Raw genomic sequence first — 24,378 nt, 5'->3', positions numbered from 1 at the left:
CTTCAGTGTCTGCTTCCTCCCTCTCTCTACTTCCCTTCAGCGTCTGCTTCCTCCCTCTCTCTCTCCACTTCCCTTCAGCGTTTGCTCCCCCCTCTCTCTCTCCACTTCCCTTCAGCGTCTGCTCCCCCCTCTCTCTCTCCACTTCCCTTCAGCGTCTGCTCCCCCTCTCTCTCTCTCTCTCTCCACTTCCCTTCAGCGTCTGCTCCCCCTTCTCTCTCTCTCTCTCCACTTCCCTTCAGCGTCTGCTTCCCCCTCTCTCTCTCTCCACTTCCCTTCAGCGTCTGCTTCCCCCTCTCTCTCTCTCCACTTCCCTTCAGCGTCTGCTCTCTCCCTCTCTCTCCACTTCCATTCAGCGTCTGCTCTCTCCCTCTCTCTCTCCACTTCCCTTCAGCGTCTGCTTCCCCCCTCTCTCTCTCTCTCCACTTCCCTTCAGCGTCTGCTTCCCCCCTCTCTCTCTCTCCACTTCCCTTCAGCGTCTGCTTCCCCCTCTCTCTCTCCACTTCCCTTCAGCATCTGCTTCCCCCTCTCTCTCTCCCCACTTCCCTTCAGCGTCTGCTTCCCCCTCTCTCTCTCTCTCTCTCTCTCCACTTCCCTTCAGCGTCTGCTCTCTCCCTCTCTCTCTCCACTTCCCTTCAGCGTCTGCTTCCCCCCTCTCTCTCTCTCTCCATTTCCCTTCAGCGTCTGCTTCCCCCTCTCTCTTTCTCTCCACTTCCCTTCAGCGTCTGCTTCACCCCTCTCTCTTTCTCTCCACTTCCCTTCAGCGTCTACTCCCCCCTCTCTCTCTCTCTCTCCACTTCCCTTCAGCGTCTACTTCCCCCTCTCTCTCTCCCCACTTCCCTTCAGCGACTGCACCCCCCTCTCTCTCCAGCATCTGCTTCACTTCCCTTCAGTGTCTGCTTCCTCCCTCTCTCTACTTCCCTTCAGCGTCTGCTTCCTCCCTCTCTCTCTCCACTTCCCTTCAGCGTTTGCTCCCCCCTCTCTCTCTCCACTTCCCTTCAGCGTCTGCTCCCCCCTCTCTCTCTCCACTTCCCTTCAGCGTCTGCTCCCCCTCTCTCTCTCTCTCTCTCCACTTCCCTTCAGCGTCTGCTCCCCCTTCTCTCTCTCTCTCTCTCCACTTCCCTTCAGCGTCTGCTCCCCCTCTCTCTCTCTCTCTCTCCACTTCCCTTCAGCGTCTGCTCCCACCCTCTCTCTCTCTCTCTCTCTACTTCCCTTCAGCATCTGCTCCCCCCCTCTCTCTCTCTCTACTTCCCTTCAGCGTCTGCTCCCCCCTCTCTCTCTCTCTCCACTTCCCTTCAGCGTTTGCTCCCCCCTCTCTCTCTCCACTTCCCTTCAGCGTCTGCTCCCCCTATCTTTCTCTCTCTCCACTTCCCTTCAGTGTCTGCTCCCCCCTCTCTCTCTCTCTCTCTCTCTCTCCACTTCCCTTCAGTGTCTGCTCCCCCCCTCTCTCTCTCTCTCTCTCTCTCCACTTCCCTTCAGTGTCTGCTCCCCCCTCTCTCTCTCTCTGCACTTCCCTTCAGCGTCTGCTCCCCCCCCTCTCTCTCTCTCTCTCTGCACTTCCCTTCAGCGTCTGCTCCCCCCTCTCTCTCTCTCTCTGCACTTCCCTTCAGCGTCTGCTCCCCCTCTCTCTCTCTCTCTCTCCACTTCCCTTCAGCGTCTGCTCCCTCTCTCTCTCTCTCTGCACTTCCCTTCAGCGTCTGCTCCCCTCTCTCTCTCTAGCGTCTGCTTCACTTCCCTTCAGCGTCTGCTCCCCCTCTCTCTCCACTTCACCAGCGTCTGCTTCCTCCCTCTCTCTATTTCCCTTCAGCGTCTGCTTCCTCCCTCTCTCTCTGCACTTCCCTTCAGCGTCTGCTTCCTCCCTCTCTCTCTGCACTTCCCTTCAGCGTCTGCTTCCTCCCTCTCTCTCTCCACTTCCCTTCAGCGTCTGCTTCCTCCCTCTCTCTCTCCACTTCCCTTCAGCGTCTGCTTCCTCCCTCTCTCTCTCCACTTCCCTTCAGCGTCTGCTTCCTCCCTCTCTCTCTCCACTTACCTTCAGCGTCTGCTTCCTCCCTCTCTCTCTCTCCACTTACCTTCAGCGTCTGCTTCCTCCCTCTCTCTCTCTCCACTTACCTTCAGCGTCTGCTTCCTCCCTCTCTCTCTCTCCACTTACCTTCAGCGTCTGCTTCCTCCCTCTCTCTCTCTCCACTTACCTTCAGCGTCTGCTCCACTTCCCTTCAGCGTCTGCCCCCTCTCTCTCCCCACTTCCCTTCAGCGTCTTCTCCCCCTCTCTCTCTCCATTTCCCTCCAGCGTCTGCTCCCCCCCCTCTCTCCATTTCCCTCCAGCGTCTGCACCCCCCACTCTCTCCACTTCCCTTCAGCGTCTGCTTCCCCTCTCTCTCTCTCCAGCGTCTGCTTCACTTCCCTTCTCCCCACTTCCCTTCAGCATTTGCCCCCCTCTCTCTCCACTTCCCTCCAGCGTCTGCTCCACTTCCCTTCAGCGTCTGCCCCCTCTCTCTCCCCACTTCCCTTCAGCGTCTCCTCCCCCCTCTCTCTCCCCACTTCCCTTCAGCGTCTGCTCCCCCCTCTCTCTCTCCCCACTTCCCTCCAGCGTCTCTTCCCCCTATCTCTCTCCATTTCCCTCCAGCGTCTGCTCCCCCCCTCTCTCTCCATTTCCCTCCAGCGTCTGCCCCCCCTCTCTCTCAATTTCCCTCCAGCGTCTGCTCCTCACTCAACTTCTTCCCTTCATCAGGCCATCTCCCTCCTTTCTTGTCACCATTGTGGGCGCTTTTCAGAATCAAGGTTTTGTCCAAGTGACTTGGATGCTACAGCCTTCTCTCAGGTTGCATGTGACTCCAGGGAGCGGTGAATGGCCTTGTCCCTGTACCCTTGGCTACCAATCTTTTTTTTTTTTTTTTGCCCCATTTCTGCATGTTACCCACAGCTAGCCATGGGTAACGGTCACCATGTTGTTCTCTACCTAGTAGCTCCGGATTGGTCTTGCCAGCCTTGGTATGCAGACATAATACGTCTTCAGCAGGACAATGGTTTTGGGTTGCCTCTTCATTGCTGTCTTCTCAGTTAGAGACCAGTCCCCTATTTAGTGGAGCTAGGACTAAAGAGGACTGCGAAGAATTGCAAAGGGACTTGAACAAACTAGGGGAATAGGCGACAAAATGGCAGATGAAGTTCAACGTTGAGAAATGTAAAGTATTGCATCTGGGAATCAGAAACCCGAGGTACAACAATACGATGGGAGGGATGTTAGTGAATGAGAGTACCCAAGAAAGGGACTTGGGGGGTAATGGTGGACATGACAATGAAGCCGACGGCACAGTGCACAGCGGCTGCTAAGAGAGCGAATAGAATTCTAGGTATAATCAAGAAGGGTATTACAACCAGGACGAAAGAAGTCATCCTGCCGTTGTATCGGGCGATGGTGCGCCCGCACCTGGAATACTGCATCCAGTATTGGTCGCCGTACCTTAAGAAGGATATGGCGTTACTCGAGAGGGTTCAGATAAAAAGGATGGAAAACCTTTCATACGCTGAGAGATTGGAGAAACTGAGTCTCTTTTCCCTGGAGAAGAGGAGACTTAGAGGGGATATGATAGAGACTTATAAGATCATGAGGGGTATAGAGAGAGTAGAAAGGGACAGATTCTTCAAACAAGAGGGCATTTGGAAAAGTTGAAAGGGGACAGATTCAAAACAAATGCTAGGAAGTTCTTCTTTACCCAGCGTGTGATGGACACCTGGAATGCGCTTCCAGAGGACGTAATAGGGCAGAGTTCGGTATTGGGTTTTAAGAAAGGATTGGACAATTTCCTGCTGGAAAGGGGGTTAGAAGGGTATAAATAGAGGATCACTGCAAAGGTCCTGGATCTGTTGGGCCGCCGCATGAGCGGGCTGCTGGGCACGATGGACCCCAGGTCTGACCCAGCAGAGGCATTGCTTATGTTCTTATGTTATTGCCATGCTGCTCTGGGCTAGGAAACCCTCTCTTCTTGTGGCCTATGTGAAAACCAGACGGGTTTTCAAGCAGTGGTGTGCTAAAGAGCAGGTAGAGCTGTGTCAGGCTCCCATTCCAATCATTCTGGCTTTCTTTCAGGTCGGGCTGGAGAAAGGGCCTAGCTGTGGTTTCTCAAGGTGCAGGTGGCTGGTCTCTCTTGCTTATTAACTCACAATCGCAGATCTTTGCTGACAATTCATCCTGATATGATTAGATTCCTCCGGGGAGCTTTCCATGTGAGGCCCTCTCTGCAATGTCCCTTTCCGTCCTGGATATTGTTCTGAAGGGTCTCATTAAGGCTCCGTATGAGCCCCTCAAGGATACTTCTCAGTTGAACCTAACGGCTAAGACTGTTTTTAATGGCAATTTTTTCGGCACGGCGATTCTTGGCGCCGTGGGTGCTTTCCTGCAGAGAACCTTTCTTCAGAATCACGGATAAGGGCATTATCCCAGGACAAGCAGGCATGATATTCTCACATGTGGGTGACGTCATCTACGGAGCCCCAGCGCGGACAGCTTTTCAAGCAAACTTTTTGCTACACTGCACCATGCATGTGCATGCCTTCTTGCCCACTAGAGGGCGCATCCCCACCTCGTGGTCCTCAGTTCAGTTTTTTCCGCGGAGCCAGAAGCCCTGTGGAAATTGTGCTCTTCGAATTTAGCCTTCTGACACCGCGGCTGTGCGTTATTTCACGGTCGCTGTGCTTGCTTTGCTTTTCTTTCTTTCCTTTCTTTGAGTTTTTGTCAAAAAAAAAAAAAAAGCTATTTTGGTTCGGCTCCGGGGGCTCCCGGCAGCCGCGGCCACGGGACTTCGTTCGTTCCCGGCCGGGTTTTGTGTCCATGTCCCGTCCCTTGACGGGCTTTAAAAAGTGCACCCGGTGCGATCGATTGCTCTCAATTACCGATCCTCACCGGTGGTGCTTGGTGTGTTTGGGTCCTGAGCATCCTACCGACTCCTGTGATAGGTGCTCAACTTTTCAGTCTAGAGCTCTCTGCCGACGCCGTGCCCGGATGGCGGAGCTCTTCTCTGCGGACCCCGCGGCGGGGAAGGCCTCGACGTCGGCCTCGGCTTCGGCCCCGGCCTCGGCCTCCGGTCCCCCGACCTCGCCTCGACCCTCGACTTCCTCCAAGCCTGCTGCCTCGACCAAGCCTGCTTCGGGTAAGTCCTCTCTTCCTTCCTCGACTCCAGGGTCAGCGAAGAAGCCATCCTCGGGCTCCTCGACTGCGGGTGGGTCGTCCTCTGCCCCGCCCCGAGTTGCAAAGCCCAGTGCCCCGAGGGAATACTCGAGACCGAGGTCGCCCTCCAGGGAGCACTCCTCGGCCCCGGACCTGCCTGCCATGATGGGGGTTCCGGTCTTCCAGGACTTGCTCCGAGCGCTGATTGCCTCGGAGCTGTCCGGGGCCCTCGCGCACCTGCAGCAGGCTTCGGCCTCGACTGCTCCGGCCTCGACTGCCCCGGCGTCGGCGGCCTCGGTCTCGGTGCCTTCGGCTTCGGCCCCCGGGGGTCGGCCGTCCTCGACCCCGACCTTGCCCTCGACCTCGGTTGACCAGCCTGAGAGGAGTGTCAGGCCTCGGGACAAGGTGCGTCGGGTTCGGAGGATCTCTTCCACGTCCTCTTCCTCGAGGTCCTCCCGGGGCTCTTCGCCCTCGGGTCGGCCTCGGACGAGGCGTCGGCCGAGGAAACCTAAGCGTTCTCGCGTTTCCCCTCGGAGACGCGGTCGCTCCTCGCCGACCGGGGGTGAGACATTGCGTGTCTCGGAGCTCTGCCTCGATAATCCGAGGCTCTTCCGCACCCCTGGGGGAAGGGGTTCGAGAGACTCCTCGCCGAGGCGCAGGAGAAGGACCTCGGTTCCTCATACCCCGGGGACTTCCCCCAAGGGCTCCTCGGGGCATAGGCGGTCCCCGACCCCTTCGAGGTCCCTCGGCACGGCCTCCTGGGGATCGGGGTCTGGTAGGGAGCCTCGGTATACCCGCGAGGCCTCCCCCTCTTTCTTGGCGGCTCGGACCTCGCGTACTCCTTCCCCGCCAGCGAGGCCCTCTTCCTTTTCAAAATTTGTGCAGGATATGGCGCGGGCCTTGGACCTGGACTTGCTTGCTGGGTCTCAGTACACGAAGGAGTTTTTGGAGGAACAAGACCTGCCCACTCCCCCGAGAGAAACTCCTTGTCTGCCTCTCAATAAGGTCCTCCACCAGACCTTCCTGAGAAATTTAGACTCCCCTCTTACAGTCACAGCGGTGCCTTCTAAGATGGAGTCCAAATACCGGACCATACCGTGGAAGGGCTTCGATAAGGCACAACTGTCTCACCAGTCGTTGCTGGAGGAGTTGGCGCTGAAAAAGTCGCAGCCCGCTAAGGTTTCGGCGGCGGTCCCGCCCGGACGGGAGGGGCGGACCCTGGACAAGTTTGGTCGTCGCCTCTATTCCAACTCATTGATGGCTACCAGGGTCCTTAATTATGCCTTTACATTCTCCTCTTATCTTCGAGGCATGGTCAAAGACTTGCCCCGTTATCAAGGGGTTATGCCGGATTCCCACAAGGAGGGTTTTGCCACGTTCATGTCCAACTTATCTCAGCTGCGTCTATACCTGTTTCACGCTGTCTACGACGCATTTGAACTGGCCTCCAGGGTATCCGCCTTTGCCGTGGCGATGCGCCGGCTGGCTTGGCTACGTACCCTGGACATGGACCCGAACTTGCAGGAACGTCTGGCCAATCTACCCTGTGTTGGCTCTGAATTATTTGATGAGTCCCTGGAGGCGGCGACCAAACGTCTGTCGGAACAGGAGCGCTCTCTTGCCTCCTTGGTCCGTCCTAAACCTCGGGCCCCGCCGCAGAAGCCCTTTCGGCCTCCCCCGCGGCGATACCCCCAGAAGTCAACGCCGGCCTTCTCTAGGCCTCCGCCCCGCCGCCCACCGCAGCAGGGTAGGGGAGGCTGAAAGAAACCTCAGGCGCAGGGGACGCTCAAGCCGGCGCCGTCCTTTTGACGGGATGTGCGGATGGGGGCGGGCCCCCTCCGCGCTCTCGCCGAACCCCCTTCCTATAGGGGGTCAACTCCGAGCCTTTTCTGCGGCCTGGACCGGGATCACATCAGATGCTTGGGTGCTCCGGATTATCTCCGAGGGCTACTCGCTCAATTTCTTGATCACGCCGCCGGAACATCCGCCGGCTGCTTACCCATTCAGCCAAACCCAACTTCCCCTTCTTCTCGCGGAAGCGAGGGCCTTGTTGAGCCTTCGGGCGGTGGAACCTGTACCCCCCGACCAACGGGGGCGGGGGTTTTACTCCTGTTACTTTTTGGTCCCAAAGAAGACAGGGGACTTACGCCCCATTTTGGACCTCCGGAAGCTGAACAAGTTCCTAGTCCGGGAGAAGTTCCGTATGTTGTCGCTTCCGGTGTTGTATCCTCTTTTGGAGGAAGGGGATTGGATGTGCTCCCTAGTCTTAAAGGAAGCATATACTCATGTTCCGGTGCATCCCGCCTTCCGCAAATTCTTACGGTTTCAAGTGGGGGAGTTGCACCTTCAATACCGGGTCCTCCCCTTCGGACTGGCTTCGTCCCCTCGAGTCTTCACGAAGTGTATGGTGGTGGTCGCTGCAGCCCTGAGATCTCGGGGGCTACAGGTCTTTCCCTACCTGGACGATTGGCTGATCAAAGCGTCGACCAGGGATGGGGTTATCTCAGCGACCCAACAGACTATCATCTTCCTTCAACGTCTGGGGTTCGAAGTGAACTTTCCCAAGTCTCATTTGTGCCCGACTCAATCCCTTCAGTTTATTGGAGCCATGCTGGACACGGTTCGCCTTCGTTCGTTCCTCCCCCCTCCTCGGTTGGAGGCCCTACTTCGATTGAGTCGCCAGGTCTCGCTGATGCCTGTAGTATCGGCTCAGCGCATGATGGTTCTTCTGGGCCACATGGCATCGACGGTCCACGTTACTCCGTTCGCCCGCTTGCATCTGAGGCTTCCTCAGTGGACCTTGGCCTCGCAGTGGCGTCAGGATCGCGACCCAGTATCTCGTCGAATAACGGTGACTCCTTCTTTGAGACGCTCGTTCCGTTGGTGGACCAACTCTTCCAATCTTTCCGGGGGTTTGCTCTTTCTCGTTCCTCCGCATCGCAAGGTCCTGACCACGGACTCCTCGGAGTACGAGTGGGGGGCTCATCTCGACGGTCTGCGGACTCAGGGTCTATGGTCGGCAGAGGACCGTCTTTGTCACATCAATGTGTTGGAGCTTCGGGCCATTTTTCTGGCGGCTCGAGCGTTCTGCCACTTGCTACACGATCAGGTAGTCCTCGTGCGGACGGACAACCAGGTGGCAATGTATTATGTAAACAAACAGGGCGGAACGGGCTCTTGGTCCCTGTGCCGGGAAGCTTTGCGCCTTTGGGAATGGGCGACCTCCCAGAACATCTTCCTGCGGGCGGTTTACATTCAGGGAGAGAAGAATTGTCTGGCAGACAAATTCAGTCGTCTTCTCCAGCCGCACGAGTGGTCGCTAAACTCCTGAGTTCTGCGCGAGGTCTTCGACCGCTGGGGCACTCCTCAGGTGGATCTGTTTGCCTCCCCGGAGACTCGCAAACTGCCCCTCTATTGTTCACGGATTTACTCCCAGGACCGTCTCGAGGCAGATGCCTTCCTCCTCGACTGGGGAGGGAGGTTCCTTTATGCGTTTCCTCCTTTTCCTCTGATCTTGAGAACGTTGGTTCACCTCAAGTCATCCAGAGCCACTATGATTCTCATCGCGCCTCGTTGGCCTCGTCAGCACTGGTTCTCCCTGCTCCTTCAACTCAGTGCCAGGGAGCCTCTACTTCTGCCTGTGTTTCCCTCTCTGCTGTCTCAGAGTCGGGGTTCGCTGTTGCATCCCAATCTTCAGTCATTACATCTGACGGCTTGGTTCCTTTCCCCCTGACCTCGCGCAAGGCCTCGACTCGGCTTTGTTATTCCCAGAAGTGGACCAGATTTTCATCCTGGTGTACCTCGCACCATCTGGATCCGAGTTTGGTTCCGGTGTCCTAGGTTCTGGAATATTTGTTGCATTTGTTGCATTTGTCCAAGTCTGGGCTGAAGACGACTTCCATCCGGGTGCATCTCAGTGCTATTGCTGCTTTCCATCGGCATCTAGAGGGACGTTCTCTCTCTCTCTTCATCCTCTGGTGGTTCGTTTCATGAGGGGTTTAGTTAATGTTAATCCTCCTCTGAAACCTCCTCCTGTGGTTTGGGATCTTAATGGGATCTTAATGTGGACTGGGGCTTCGCCTCTGTATGGATCTTAATGTGGTCTTGGCTCAGCTGATGAAACCTCCTTTTGAGCCGATTGATAAGTCTCTTCTTAAGTTTCTCACTTGGAAGGTGGTCTTTTTACTTGTGCTCACGTCAGCTCGTCGGTTTAGTGAGCTCCAGGCTTTGGTTGCGGACCCGCCCTTTACTGAGTTCCATCATGGGTTCTTCGCACCCATCCTAAATTTCTGCCTAAGGTTGTGTCTGATTTCCACCTCAATCAGTCTATTGTTCTTCCGGTGTTCTTCCCGAAGCCCCACTCTCATCCTGGAAAGGCGGCGCTTCATATGCTTGACTGTAAGAGGGCGTTGGCTTTTTATCTCCAACGTACCAAGTCTCATCGGAAGGTTCCTCAATTGTTTTTGTCCTTTGATCCTAATCGTTTGGGACATCCTATTTCCAAGCGCACCTTGTCCAACTGGTTGGCTGCTTGCATTTCTTTTTGCTATGCTCAGGCTGGTCTCACGCTCCATGGTCGAGTCACGGGGCATAAGGTCAGGGCTATGGCAGCTTCTGTTGCTTTCCTCCGGTCTACTCCTGTGGAGGACATATGTAAAGCTGCCACTTGGTCTTCGGTTCATATGTTCACCTCCCACTACTGTCTGGACACTTTGTCCAGAAGCGACGGCCGGTTTGGCCAGTCGGTGTTACGTAACTTGTTTTCTTAAATTGCCATCCTCCCACCTGCCCTTTTTTGGTTGGCTTGGAGGTCACCCACATATGAGAATATCATGCCTGCTTGTCCTGGGATAAAGCACAGTTACTTACCGTAACAGGTGTTATCCAGGGACAGCAGGCATATATTCTCACAACCCGCCCTCCTCCCCGGGGATGGCTTCTTTGCTGGTTATGGAACTGAGGACCACGAGGTGGGGATGCGCCCTCTAGTGGGCAAGAAGGCATGCACATGCGTGGTGCAGTGTAGCAAACTTGAAACTTCAATCAAGTTTGCTTGAAAAGCTGTCCGCGCTGGGGCTCCGTAGATGACGTCACCCACATGTGAGAATATATGCCTGCTGTCCCTGGATAACACCTGTTACGGTAAGTAACTGTGCTTTCTGTAGTTCCCGCCCTCTATATCGTCTGCTTCTGCCTCTGATTTTCTGTGTTCCAGGCCTGGATTTCTTCTGTCAGCCAGATGGCCACATGCCAAGAACCCGGATATGTATAAGTATATTCCTCAGCCTCTGGATCCCTAAATGTTAGTGCCAGTTGCACATACCAGGATGTTTCTCTATGGTTGTGTTTCAGTTGTTATGAAGTTTTCTTATTGTTTTCTAAGTTGTGGAGCATACCAGAATGGTTTGTTTGTGGGGAGCTTCCCCATTTCCTTCCTCTTTGTTCCAGTGAAGCTAGATTAATTTGGAACTAAAACATAGTAACATAGTAGATGACGGCAGATAAAGACCCGAATGGTCCATCCAGTCTGCCCAACCTGATTCAATATAAATTTTTTTTTTTTTTTTTTTTTCCTTCTTAGCTATTTCTGGGCGAGAATCCAAAGCTCTACCCGGTACTGTGCCTGAGTTCCAACTGCCAAAATCTCCGTCAAGACCCACTCCAGCCCATCTACACCCTCCCAGCCATTGAAGCCCTCCCCAGCCCATCCTCCACCAAACGGCCATACACAGACACAGACCGTGCAAGTCTGCCCAGTTACTGGCCTAGTTCAATATTTAATATTATTTTCTGATTCTAAATCCTCTGTGTTCATCCCACGCTTCTTTGAACTCAGTCACAGTTTTACTCTCCACCACCTCTCTCGGGAGCGCATTCCAGGCATCCACCACCCTCTCCGTAAAGTAGAATTTCCTAACATTGCCCCTGAATCTACCACCCCTCAACCTCAAATTATGTCCTCTGGTTTTACCATTTTCCTTTCTCTGGAAAAGATTTTGTTCTACGTTAATACCCTTTAAGTATTTGAACGTCTGAATCATATCTCCCCTGTCTCTCCTTTCCTCTAGGGTATACATATTCAGGTCTTCCAGTCTCTCCTCATACGTCTTCTGGCGCAAGCCTCCTATCATTTTCGTCGCCCTCCTCTGGACCGCCTCAAGTCTTCTTATGTCTTTCGCCAGATACGGTCTCCAAAACTGAACACAATACTCCAAGTGGGGCCTCACCAATGACCTGTACAGGGGCATCAACACCTTCTTCCTTCTACTGACTACGCCTCTCTTTATACAGCCCAGAATCCTTCTGGCAGCAGCCACTGCCTTATCACACTGTTTTTTCGCCTTTAGATCTTCGGACACTATCACCCCAAGGTCCCTCTCTCCGTCCGTGCATATCAGCTTCTCTCCTCCCAGCATATACGGTTCCTTCCTATTATTAATCCCCAAATGCATTACTCTGCATTTCTTTGCATTGAATTTTAGTTGCCAGGCATTAGACCATTCCTCTAACTTTTGCAGATCCTTTTTCATATTTTCCACTCCCTCTTCGGTGTCTACTCTGTTACAAATCTTGGTATCATCTGCAAAAAGGCACACTTTTCCTTCTAGCCCTTCAGCAATGTCACTTACATACATATTGAACAGGATTGGCCCCAGCACCGAACCCTGAGGGACTCCACTAGTCACCTTTCCTTCCTTCGAGCGACTTCCATTAACCACCACCCTCTGGCGTCTGTCCGACAGCCAGTTTCTGACCCAGTTCACCACTTTGGGTCCTAACTTCAGCCCTTCAAGTTTGTTCAACAGCCTCCTATGAGGAACTGTATCAAAGGCTTTGCTGAAATCCAAGTAAATTACATCTAGCATATGTCCTTGATCCAGCTCTCTGGTCACCCAATCAAAAAATTCAATCAGGTTCGTTTGGCACGATTTACCTTTTGTAAAGCCATGTTGCCTCGGATCCTGTAACCCATTAGATTCAAGGAAATACACTATCCTTTCTTTCAGCAACACTTCCATTATTTTTCCAACAACTGAAGTGAGGCTCACCGGCCTGTAGTTTCCTGCTTCATCCCTGTGACCACTTTTATGAATAGGGACCACATCCGCTCTCCTCCAATCCCCAGGAATCACTCCCGTCTCCAGAGATTTGTTGAACAAGTCTTTAATAGGACTCGCCAGAACCTCTCTGAGTTCCCTTAGTATCCTGGGATGGATCCCGTCTGGTCCCATCGCTTTGTCCACCTTCAGTTTTTCAAGTTGCTCATAAACACCCTCCTCCGTGAACGGCGCAGAATCTACTCCATTTTCTCGTGTAACTTTGCCGGACAATCTCGGTCCTTCTCCAGGATTTTCTTCTGTGAACACAGAACAGAAGTATTTGTTTAGCACATTTGCTTTCTCCTCATCACTCTCCACATATTTGTTCCCAGCATCTTTTAGCCTAGCAATTCCATTTTTTATCTTCCTCCTTTCACTAATATATCTGAAAAAATTTTTATCTCCCTTTTTTACATTTTTAGCCATTTGTTCTTCCGCCTGTGCCTTCGCTAAACGTATCTCTCTCTTGGCTTCTTTCAGTTTCACCCTGTAGTCCTTTCTGCTCTCCTCTTCTTGGGTTTTTTTATATTTCATGAACGCCAACTCTTTCGCCTTTATTTTCTCAGCCACTAGGTTGGAGAACCATATCGGCTTCCTTTTTCTCTTGTTTTTATTGATTTTCTTCACATAAAGGTCCGTAGCCATTTTTATCGCTCCTTTCAGCTTAGACCACTGTCTTTCCACTTCTCTTATGTCCTCCCATCCTAACAGCTCTTTCTTCAGGTACTTTCCCATTGCATTAAAGTCCGTACGTTTGAAATCTAGGACTTTAAGTATCGTGCGGCCGCTCTCCACTTTAGCCGTTATATCAAACCAAACCGTTTGATGATCGCTACTACCCAGGTGAGCACCCACTCGAACATTAGAGATACTCTCTCCATTTGTGAGGACCAGATCCAATATCGCTTTTTCCCTTGTGGGTTCCGTCACCATTTGTCTGAGCAGAGCCTCTTGAAAGGCATCCACAATCTCCCTACTTCTTTCCGATTCCGCAGTCGGAACATTCCAGTCCGCATCCGGCAGGTTGAAATCTCCCAACAGCAGAACCTCCTCTTTCCTTCCAAACTTTTGGATATCCACAATCAGATCCTTATCAATTTGCTGCGATTGAGTCGGAGGTCTGTAGACTACACCCACGTAGATAGAAGTTCCATCTTCTCTTTTCAGAGCAATCCATATCGCTTCTTCCTCTCCCCAGGTCCCTTGCATTTCGGTCGCTTGGATATTGATCTTTACATAGAGAGCTACTCCTTCACCTTTATGACCATCTCTGTCCTTCCTAAAAAGATTATATCCCGGTATGTTTGCATCCCATCCATGTGATTCACTGAACCATGTCTCTGTGATAGCAACAATATCTAGATCTGCCTCTAATATCAGGGCTTGCAGATCATGAACTTTGTTGCTTAGACTGCGAGCATTTGTGGTCATCGCTTTCCAGCTATTTTTCAGCGATAATCTCCTTTTTCGTATGGATTTTTGTGTCGTTTCACTTTCCGCTGCAATACTAAGAAATGAGTTGCTGATATTGCTTTTGTTGCAGCCTTTACTACTATCACATCTTTTCTTTTGCCGGGGGTGGTCTCTACATACACCACCCCCACCTTCTAGTTTAAATGCCTGGAAAAATATTGTCTAAATTTCTCTGCAAGGTTTCTTTTTCCTGCTGTAGTAATATGTAGCCCATCAGTGCAATATAGCTTCTTGTCCTTCCATGTATTTCCCCATCCTCCTATGTACCTGAAGCCTTCTTGATGACACCAGGCTCTGAGCCATCTATTAAAGTCCTCTGTGTTTTTCATTCTTTGCTCTCCTTTTCCATATGCAGGCAGTATTTCAGAAAAAGCTAAAGTCTTTACAAAAGGTTTCACGCCCTCACCAAGCTCCCGAAAAGCTTTCTGTGCTGCAAGTGTGGAGTTGTTGGCCAGGTCATTTGTTCCCAGATGGATAACAACATCAGTGTTAAAATCCTTAGTTTCTTCCTTAATTATAGTCAGTATTTGCCTGGAACTCCTGGTAGCTGAGGATCCTGGAAGACATTTCACTATTTTGGACTCCTCGCCCTGTGTTCCAAGGTTAATGCCTCTGATGATGGAATCTCCCAACAGTAATAGTTTTCTGTTTTTGGCTTTTTTATTTGTACTTAGGGTGCTCTTGTTCTCTTGAGTTTCTTTCATTGGTTCCAGTCCCACCTCCCTTCTGTTTTCCTGAGTATCGCAGTGCACCAGTGGAGCGAAGGAATTCTGTAGAGGTAATATTAGTGAAGGTGGATGTTTCTGTGTTACATGTCGCAGTCTTCCTGAGCCTACTGTGACCCATTTGTTCCTGGGTTGTTTTATTCTTTGAGGTAGAGGTGGTAAGTTGGTATGATTTTGTGGAGTGATGGAAGCTGCTTTAATTGTATTCAATTCCTGTTTAAGTTTACAGAGCTCCTCCTTAATACTGGCAAGTTGAAGACAGATGGGGCAAGCCTTAAGCCTCCAAATAGTATGTCTTGGAATTAAAGCACCACAGTGATTGCATAGAATAAAGGTCATCTTGATTGGTTGTGAAGTGACTTGATTTGAGTAGTCCTGATTATATGGGTCTCTATATATGAATAGTGGTCCCTGGGGTTGGTGGGACTATAAGTAAGACTACTAGTAAGGCAGAAATATAGGCTCTATACCACCTAAAACACAGTATTTTAAACAAAACTGCAGGAAGAGGAAATAAGATTTAACAGAGGAAAGAGAAGGATTTTTTTGTGCTTTTTTTATATTTTTTTTTTTAGTAAGAAACAGGGAGGAGAAGAGAAATTAAGCAGATATAATGCTGAAAACCAGTGAAAAGCTGAAATATGAAATGCTGAAATATGAAAATCTGAGTAACTTAGCTTTTAGAAGTTCACAGGGCAGCCTTGTTTCAGCAATGTCCCAAAGATAATGCAATTAACCTTAGAAGTAAAACAGAGCCCCTCCCTTCTCCACCTAATCAGACACAATGTTTAAAAACTAGTGAGTCAGAAATATAGGCTCTATACCACCTAAAACACAGTATTCTAAACAAAACTGCAGGTTCTATCAGTGCTACCCTAAAACACAGGATTTATAACAGGATTTTCCCTACTTTAGTCACCTTGAGCCACAGGCACCAGAAATATAGGCTCTATACCACCTAAAACACAGTATTCTAAACAAAACTGCAGGTTCTATCAGTGCTACCCTAAAACACAGGATTTATAACAGGATTTTCCCTACTTTAGTCACCTTGAGCCACAGGCACCAGAAATATAGGCTCTATACCACCTAAAACACAGTATTCTAAACAAAACTGCAGGTTCTATCAGTGCTACCCTAAAACACAGGATTTATAACAGGATTTTCCCTACTTTAGTCACCCTGAGCCACAGGCACCAGAAATATAGGCTCTATACCACCTAAAACACAGTTTTTTAAACAAAACTGCAGGTTCTATCAGTGCTACCCTAAAACACAGGATTTATAACAGGATTTTCCCTAATTTAGTCACCCTGAGCCACAGGCACCAGAAATATAGGCTCTATACCACCTAAAACACAGTATTTTAAACAAAACTGCAGGAAGAGGAAATAAGATTTAACAGAGGAAAGAGAAGGATTTTTTTGTGCTTTTTTTATATTTTTTTTTTTAGTAAGAAACAGGGAGGAGAAGAGAAATTAAGCAGATATAATGCTGAAAACCAGTGAAAAGCTGAAATATGAAATGCTGAAATATGAAAATCTGAGTAACTTAGCTTTTAGAAGTTCACAGGGCAGCCTTGTTTCAGCAATGGACTGGGGCTTCGCCTCTGTATGGGAGGTGTTCAAAATTGTGAGCATTTCCTCTCTGCAAGCCAGTTCACGAGAAGTAATAGATTAACTGAAAGAATAATAATATAATAATAATGTATTTTTTATATACTGCCCTACCAGTAGTTCTGGGCGGTTCACAACAGGAAAAAGCTGAGACATTTCAACACATGATACAATTTCAAAACACACAAACTGCATACATCAATCTAGTATTACATAATAAAATATTACAAAAAATTAAGATTAAAACGCATTAAAAAGAATAAGAACCGAAATACCTCATAATACCAAAAACAGCATTCTTGTTTGTCAAATAAATGGGTTTTTATGTTTTCCTAAAGGTAAGAATAGGATTGAACAATTATCGGACTTAACCAGGAGTTCATCTTTCCTGCCTATCCCAAAAAGTCTTATAACAACAGGCCTTTGGGTTAGGGAAGATAAATTTACCTGAATTTCTAGTACCTTTTGTTGAATAAGAGAATTTCAAATAGGAAGTCAGATATGAGGGCAATAATCTGAAAAGCGCCTTATAACAGAAGCACCCAAACTTGAAAAAACACTGGCCCCAAAAGGCAGCCAATGCAGTTTGGTATTAAAAGGACTAACATGGTTGTATTTTACAAGATCAAAAATCAGGCGATCTGCAACATTCTGTACCAATCCAGGTAAGAACCTAATCTTTCATTGCAGCCACCTCTGTTTAATATATTTGGTAAAACAAACCTTCTTGTAGAGCCTTTCTTTAGTTAGCTTGTGATTTCTCTTTGGGAAGCTCATTTGTCCTAAGTTGACAATTGTTATTCTTATTTTATTTTTTCTTACAGCTATTCATAGTTTAAAGTTGAGCCGTACTCATGTGGATTGGCACAGTGTGGATGAAGTATATTTGTACAGTGATGCGACAACATCTAAAATTGCTAGAACTGTTACACAAAAGCTGGGATTTTCCAAAGGTAATAGCTCACCATAGATGGTATTTTCTGTTCCTGTATAACAAAAACAAAAAAAAATCTTTATACTCCCACTAGGTGTATTGGTTATATTTATGAGGGAGGAGGATTAGAGAGGGATGGCCAGCTTTTCTCTATGTTTAGCTGTTAACCCTATGATCATGAGTCTCTCACACAACTCTGCCAATAACAAGTAGGGAAAGCATGTGGACTATGGTTCATGTAATGTAGAGAATGATGCAGGGGAAAAAATTTGTCTCCGCCCCGTCCCCGCGAACTCTGTCTGATCCCATCCACACAATTCTTGAATAGCTATTTTATATTGAAATTATTTCATTAAAGTATAAAAAGGAACAATATGCTGTACAACTGTCATTTTATAAATCACAAATACAGAAAAAGGATCAACAAAACCCATCTCCCCTCACAATATCCCCTCCACTATCAGGAAAACTAAATGCTACATAGAAAATTAATCCTAACAGAATACCTCGGTCACACACAGAGAACACAAATGCCAAATACATAACTTACCAAAAATGATAAATTTAAATTAAACCAAAATCCCAAGAAGCCACACCTTCCACATAGTACAACACCAAAGAAATAAAAAGATTCATTTTCTCCTATACTGTGCAAAATATAAAGATAACACATGCCAGAGATGGTGTTAGTAAAAGGAGTGCATTTAGGGCAACTGCTCCCTAGCTAGAGAAAGCCATAAGCCTGCTGGAAGTTGAAGATGGCACGGGCTAATAGAGGGCTTTGGGGTCCCCTCCCAAATTTCTGCCCATGTCTTAACACCAGCACCGGCGGGATAATCATTTCAGTTCTTATATATTCTAATCACAAATTAGAAAATAAAATTATTTTTCTACCTTTTGTTGTCTGGTCATTATTCAAATCATGTTGGTCCCAGGCTCTGTTTGTCTTCTATTAACTCGCTTGCCGAGGAGAGAGATGCTAGGGCATGGGGAGAGGGAAGGGAAGGAGACAGATGCCAGACCATCGGGAAGGGAGGGAAAGGAAGGAGAAGAGATGCCAGAGTATGGAGGGGGAGGGAGAGATGGAAGGAGAGAAAAGGGATGCTAGGGCATAAGGGAAGGAAAGGAGACCAAGATGCCAGACCATTGGGAAGAAAGGGAGGGAGGGAAAGAAGATGCCAGATCATGGAGGGAGCGGGAAAGATGGAAGGAGGAGAGAAGTCCCAGGGCTTAGGAGAAGGGAAGCAGGTGCCACACCATGGGGTGAGAAGGAAAGGAGAGAATACAGATGCAAGAGCGGGGGGAAAGGGAGGGAAGACCGAAAGAGAAAAAGGGAAGGGACAGAGGGCAGACATGGGATGGAGTGGAGAGTGACGAGATGAGGAAAGCAGAAACCAGAGATTGGTTTATTTACTTAAAATTATTTATAACCCGCCTATCCACAAATCTAGGCAAGAAACAAAATAACATACAAAATAAGCTAAAAACAAACACAAATCAGCAAAACAAACACAGTATAAAAACAGAGGAAATCAAGCATTCTCAAGGCTAGAACCAAAAAAGTATTCAAACAACAAAGTTTTCACTCCTTTTCTAAAATACAAAAGAATGTTAGTTTGGCGCAAAGATGAAGGCAGAGCATTCCAAAGCATTGGGCCCTGGACAGAAAGCATCAACTTGCGGTTCCTTGTAAGTCACACCACAGCTAATGATGGAACTTTTAAACAGATTTTGTTGGAAGTCCATAATTCACACGAAGGACAGTGACACTGTAACAGAGAACGAGCACTTTATTGGCAGCTGAACTGAAGCACCTTAAATATCAAATACAGAACATTAAACTCAACCCGCATGTCAACTGACAGCCAATGGAGCTCACAAAATATTGGTGTGATGTGATCGAATTTTGAAGCATGAATAATAAGACGTGCTGCTTCATTTTGTGCCAGCTACAATGTCCGCAAAACACATTTGGGCAAATTCAAATTAGAGAATGACACAGTGGTTGTTACCCGTGGCTAGTTGTGAGTAGCCCGCCAAAACTGTGAGGGGGGAAGTGCTCACTGCGGGTACAGGGACAAGGCCATCCACCGCCCTGTGGAGCGGTGAATGGCCTTGTCCATGCATTTAAGGGAAGGAAGCACGGCCCCCTCCCTCCTTCCTACCTACCCTAATCTATCTATCTCCCTCCCTCTCCCTTACCTTCGCGGCGCGTTTTGAGTAACTTTCACAAAGCCATCGGAGCCTGCAAGCAGTAGCGTGTGTGTGTGGGCGGAAGCTTCTCCTTTGATGCAACTTCCACCCACACATGCACACTACTGTTTACAGGCTCCGGCTTTGTGAAAGTTACTCAAAACGCGCCATGAAGGTAAAGGGGAGGGAGGGAGATAGGTTGCCTGCTTGTCCTGGGATAATCTATGTAGGTGAAGTCATCCACAGAGCCCAGATGCGGACAGCCTCGCAAGTAGACTTGCATGTAGAAAACTTCAGAAGTTTTGAGTCTGCTGCACTGCGCATGTGCGAGTGCCTTCCCGCCCAACACAGGGCGTGTCTCCTCAGTTCTTAGTTTTCCGCGGAGCCGAGAAGTCCATCTTTGATGCTCTGCGCTGAACTTAGTTCACTTCGTGCCTTCTCTCACCGCAGCTCATGTTTTATTTTCTTACCATGTTGCTGTGTTTTTTCTTTTGATTCTTTTAAAAAAAAAAGTTTTTCTTCAACTGACTGGCAGGGCTTGCCGCACGCCCTCAGCCTGCGGGCTGCAACTTTGTGGCGGCTATCTTTCCTTCTATGTCCCAGCCGGACATGGGCTTCAAGAAGTGTAGCCAGTGTCACGTGAGATCTCCCTCACTGACCCACACCGCTGGTGTCTTCAGTGCCTGGGGCCTGACCATTGCCCGGAGTCGTGCGCTCACTCTGCTACCCTTCAACCTCGAGCCCTCAAACGTCAAGTTCAAGTGGAGAAGATTTTTAATATGGAAACCTGTGCTACACCTTCAACCGCGACCTCTGACTTGGTCAAGCCTGCTGCGGGGTGTCCTCCTGCCTCCACAACTCCGTCCTCGAGTCTGATCAGAGCTTCCTTGTTTGTATCGTCCTCGATATCGAGTAAATCTGCAAAGTCTTCTCCTGAGCTTCCCTCAGGTCAGATACCTCAGCAGAACGTTCCGGTGGTGGTCCTCAAGCTACCCAAGCATCACTTCTCCAAGTCGAAGCATGCTTCCTCTGCCTTAAGCCTTTAGCCTCAGCAAGTGGTCCAGTTTCAGACTCTGATCCACAATTGCAGGCTATTATCTAGACCATTTTAGAGCGGGAATTTGTTCAGTTACTGAGCAAATACAGTCCTGCCTTAACTCTGCTTCCTGCAGTCCAGCCTGGGCACTCAGCAGTCTCACAAGAGGTCAAACCTTGCCTGTGCCTTGAGCTGAAATCTTCATACTCTATGGAAGGAGTTGACTTTGCGAGTGTGTCGACTGGAATTCTCACACTCCATACAAGGAGCAGAGTCTTTGGGAGTGCTTAGAGATTCCTCGATCCAAACCACTGAGTTTCGATCTACAGCTTCTAGCCCTATTCATTCACCAACAGCATTGCCTGTTTCCATACATAGGGCGACGTCTCCTCGATCCTATTCGAGATCTGCTTCCAGGCATCACTCTTGTCGTCGATCAAGACCTTCATCGAGGCATCCATCGAGATGCAGGTCTTCGTCCAAGAAGCAGCCTTCCTCGTCCAGGCCTCATTCTAGACCTTCCAGCTCTTCGAGGCCTCCAACTCTTCGATAAGGGTCACCGCTTCCAGACCCCGAGGACTCAGCTGCTTCCATTGCCTCCTCCAAGTCTCCATATTCTTTGGATTGCTACTTTTCCAGAGAGGCTTCGCCTTCGTTCTCTACTCGAGGCGCCTCGAGGTCATAGAGCCCTTCTCGAGGCAAGGCCTTGGCAGATAGCTGTCTTTCTCTTCCTTTCTTCGTCAGATGGCTGATGACTTGGACATTAAATTAGATGCTGGTTCTAAATACTTTTAAGGAGTATCTCGAGGAAATGCATCTGCCTCAACCTCATGCAGTCACTTAAGATCCCTCTTAACCGACTTTTGTCTCAAACTTTCCAACGATGTCTGGAGACTCCGTATACTATACCTGCTGTTCCAGGCAAGTTGGACTTGAGGTATAGAACTCTCTATTGCAAGGGGTTTGAGAATTCACAGTTATCTCATTAATTCCTTCTTATGGAGTCATCTTTGAAACGCACCCATCCTTCCAGGGTCTATGCCACAGTTCCTCCTGGAAGAGAAGGTAAGACCATGGACAAGTTTGGACATCGGCTTTATCAGAATTCTATGATGTCCTCCAGAGTCCTCAACTACAATTTTGTCTTCACTACTTATCTCAAGTTCCTTATTGATATTCTTCCAGGTTTTCTGGAAAACCTGGATCAACTTAAACATTTTGAGTTCCAAGAAGTCACGGCTACTCTGTCACAACTCAGATTGCATCTTCTCCAGTCATTGTATGATGCCTTTGAACTGTCTGCTAGAGCCACTGCTTTCTCTGTAGCGATGCGCCATCGATATGGACCCTAATCATCAGGATCGTCTGGCTAACATTCCTTGTGCAGGCAATGACCTCTTTTGCCTCCATTGTCAGACCAAAGCTGAAGCCAGCTCCTTCAAAATCTTCACGCCATCCTCCAGTTTTCCAGAGGAATTATACTCCAAAGGCAGCTCCTTACACTCGAGCAACTCCCAAGAAACCACAGCAGCAGCAGAAGCAATAGAAACTTCAGCCTTCTGCTGCACCTAAGGCTGCGCAGCCTTTTTGACTGTTTAAAACAGAGTATAACCTCCATCGTTCTGCCTATGTCCTCCTTTCCCCCATAGGCGGTCGTCTCCATCATTTTTACCATCGATGGGAGACCATTACATCCAACCTCTGGGTGCTGTCAATCATCATGGAAGAATACTCTCTTCACTTCACTCAGGTTCCACCAGAGCTTCCTCCAAGAGAATATCCTTCCAATCCATCCCAGACCACCCTTCATCAGGAAGCTCAAGCTCTGCTTCATCTCCGTGCCATCGAGGAAGTTCCTCTGGAACAGCAGAGCAGGGTTTTTTTACTCCCATTACTTCCTAGTTCCGAAGAAGATGGGTGATCTGCGACCCATACTGGATCTCAGGGCTCTCAACAAATTTTTAATCAAAGAAAAATTTAGCACGTTGTCCCTGGCGTCCCTTTACCCCCTTCTAGATCAGAATGATTAGTTATGTTCTCTGGATCTCAAGGAGGCTTATACTTGCATCCCCATTCATCCGACCTCCTGTCAGTACCTCAGATTTTGGGTGGGGAATCTGTATTACCAATTCAGAGTGCTATCTTTTGGCCTGGCTTCATCTCACAGAATGTTCACCAAGTGCCTGGTGGTGGTAGCAGCTCTCAGGCACCATGGGCTTCAGGTATTTCCCTACCTAGACGACTGGCTCATTAAAGATTCAACATCTCAGGGGGTTATTGTAGCAACCCAACAGACTACGTGGTTCCTCTTTCCCAAATCCCAACTTCAGCCCTCTCAGAATCTACAGTTCATTGGAGCTGTTCTGGACACTATCCAACTCAGAGCATTCCTTCCTCAACAACGTCTGGATGCTCTTCTTCAACTGTGTCACATAATGATTTCCTGCTCTTCAATCTCAGCGAGACACATGATGGTTCTACTAGGCCACATGGCCTCCACATGTGTGCACACGACTCCTTTTGCCAGACTTCACCTCAGAATTCCTCAGTGGACCCTGGCATCTCAGTGGACGCAAGCTTGCAAACTATTCTCTCGAAACATTACAGTCACTCCTTCATTGAGACAGTCTCTCTGCTGGTGGATGCTCTCTTCCAATCTCTCCAGAGGTTTACTGTTTCAAACGCCCCCTCATCAGAAGTTCCTCATGACAGATTCCTCAACCTATGCTTGGGGGGGCTCAACTCGGTGGTCTCCGTACTTAAGCCCACTGGACCAGCACGGATCGTCAGTGTCATATCAATCTGTTGGAACTCAGAGCGATCTTTAATGCTCGCAAAGCTTTTCAACATCTTCTTCACGACCAGGTAGTCCTCATTTGGACGGGCAACCAAGTCGCCATGTACTATGTCAACAAACAGGGAGGAACGGGATCTCTCTCCCTTTGTCAAGAAGCTCTGAAGGTTTGGGACTGGGCAATCCTCCACAACACCTTCCTCAAGGGGTGTACATCCAAGGGGTGAAAAACTGTTTGGCAGACAAATCGAGTTGTCTTCTGTAGCCTCACGAATGGACACTCAATTCCGTGCCTCTTCATCACATTTTTCACAGTGGGGAACTCCTCAGATAGATCTCTTTGCAACCACAACCACAGACTGCCTCAGTTTTGCTTCAGGATATATTCTCCTCAGCGCCTCGAGGCAGGTGCTTTTCTACTGGAATGGACAAATCTCTTCCTGTATGCATTCCGTCCATTCCCTCTCATTCTCATTCTCTTGTCAAGTTGAAGAACGATCATGCCATCATGATCCCGATAGCTCCTCGGTAGCCGAGACAACCTTGGTACTCCCTTCTACTTTAACTCAGCAGCAGGGAGCCATACCTTCTACCAGTTTTTCCATCTCTGCTTACACAGCCAAGGATCTCTTCTTCATCCCAACCTGCAGTCTCTACACCTTATCCCAGGACAAGCAGGCATATATTCTCACTGATGGGTGATGTCACCACGGAGCCCCAGTACGGACCACTTTAAGAACTTGGAAAGTTCTCGGCTGCCCGCACCGCACATGCGTGAGTTCCTTCCCTCCTGACGTAGGCGCACGGTCCCTCAGCTTTCTAGTTTCTGCGGAGCTAGTCAGTTGCTTTTCAATCGTGTGCGTTGATATATATATATATTTTTTCTGCCTTTCCGCTCATGCGGCTTTATTTTATTCTTTTTTCTTCATAATTTGTTCTTTTAATCTTTTTTCTTTTTCATTTTAAGTTAAAAAAAAAAAAAAAAATTATTTTTTTGCTTTCACGATCTTGGCCCTGTGGGGCCTGTTCCAAGTCTCGACCTTCGATTTCGCTGAGGCTATTTTTTCCTCCATGTCCTGACCATCTACGGGTTTTAAGAAGTGCGAACGGTGTGCTCGCCCTATTTCGTTCACGGACCACAGGGCAGAATCCTGCACCCGTTGTTCTTCTCTTCAGAAGAGGACCCTCAGAAACCGCCAAATTCAACAACAGTTGCTGTTTGGGTCCGCTATGGAAGGTGATTCGACATCGGTCCTGGTGTCGGGAGTCCACGCCGAAGTCGACTTCACATCATTCAACATCGCTGGAATCCCCTTCAGTTTCGCAGTCTGTGAGTAAGCCGGCTA

General features: G+C 49.0%; 1 protein-coding gene across 4 annotated transcripts in view; it reads left to right on the top strand.

Moving 5' to 3' along the window:
- The window catches only part of DDHD1 (DDHD domain containing 1), a 405,278-nt gene that overhangs the window by 35,342 nt on the left and 345,558 nt on the right, over window positions 1-24,378 (top strand). For 3 of the 4 annotated variants that reach the window (XM_033952944.1, XM_033952943.1, XM_033952941.1), the window contains one exon: window positions 16,900-17,028. The exons of the other annotated variant lie outside the window; for it this stretch is intronic. In XM_033952944.1, the coding sequence (XP_033808835.1) occupies window positions 16,900-17,028 (129 nt within the window). The remainder of the gene's footprint in view (window positions 1-16,899; window positions 17,029-24,378) is intronic. 4 annotated transcript variants of the gene reach the window in all.

The sequence above is a fragment of the Geotrypetes seraphini genome, chromosome 7, assembly GCF_902459505.1.
Source record: "Geotrypetes seraphini chromosome 7, aGeoSer1.1, whole genome shotgun sequence".
NCBI lineage: Eukaryota > Metazoa > Chordata > Amphibia > Gymnophiona > Dermophiidae > Geotrypetes > Geotrypetes seraphini.
Note: the sequence above shows the minus strand (reverse complement) of the source record. Positions and strands in the feature narration are given on the sequence as shown.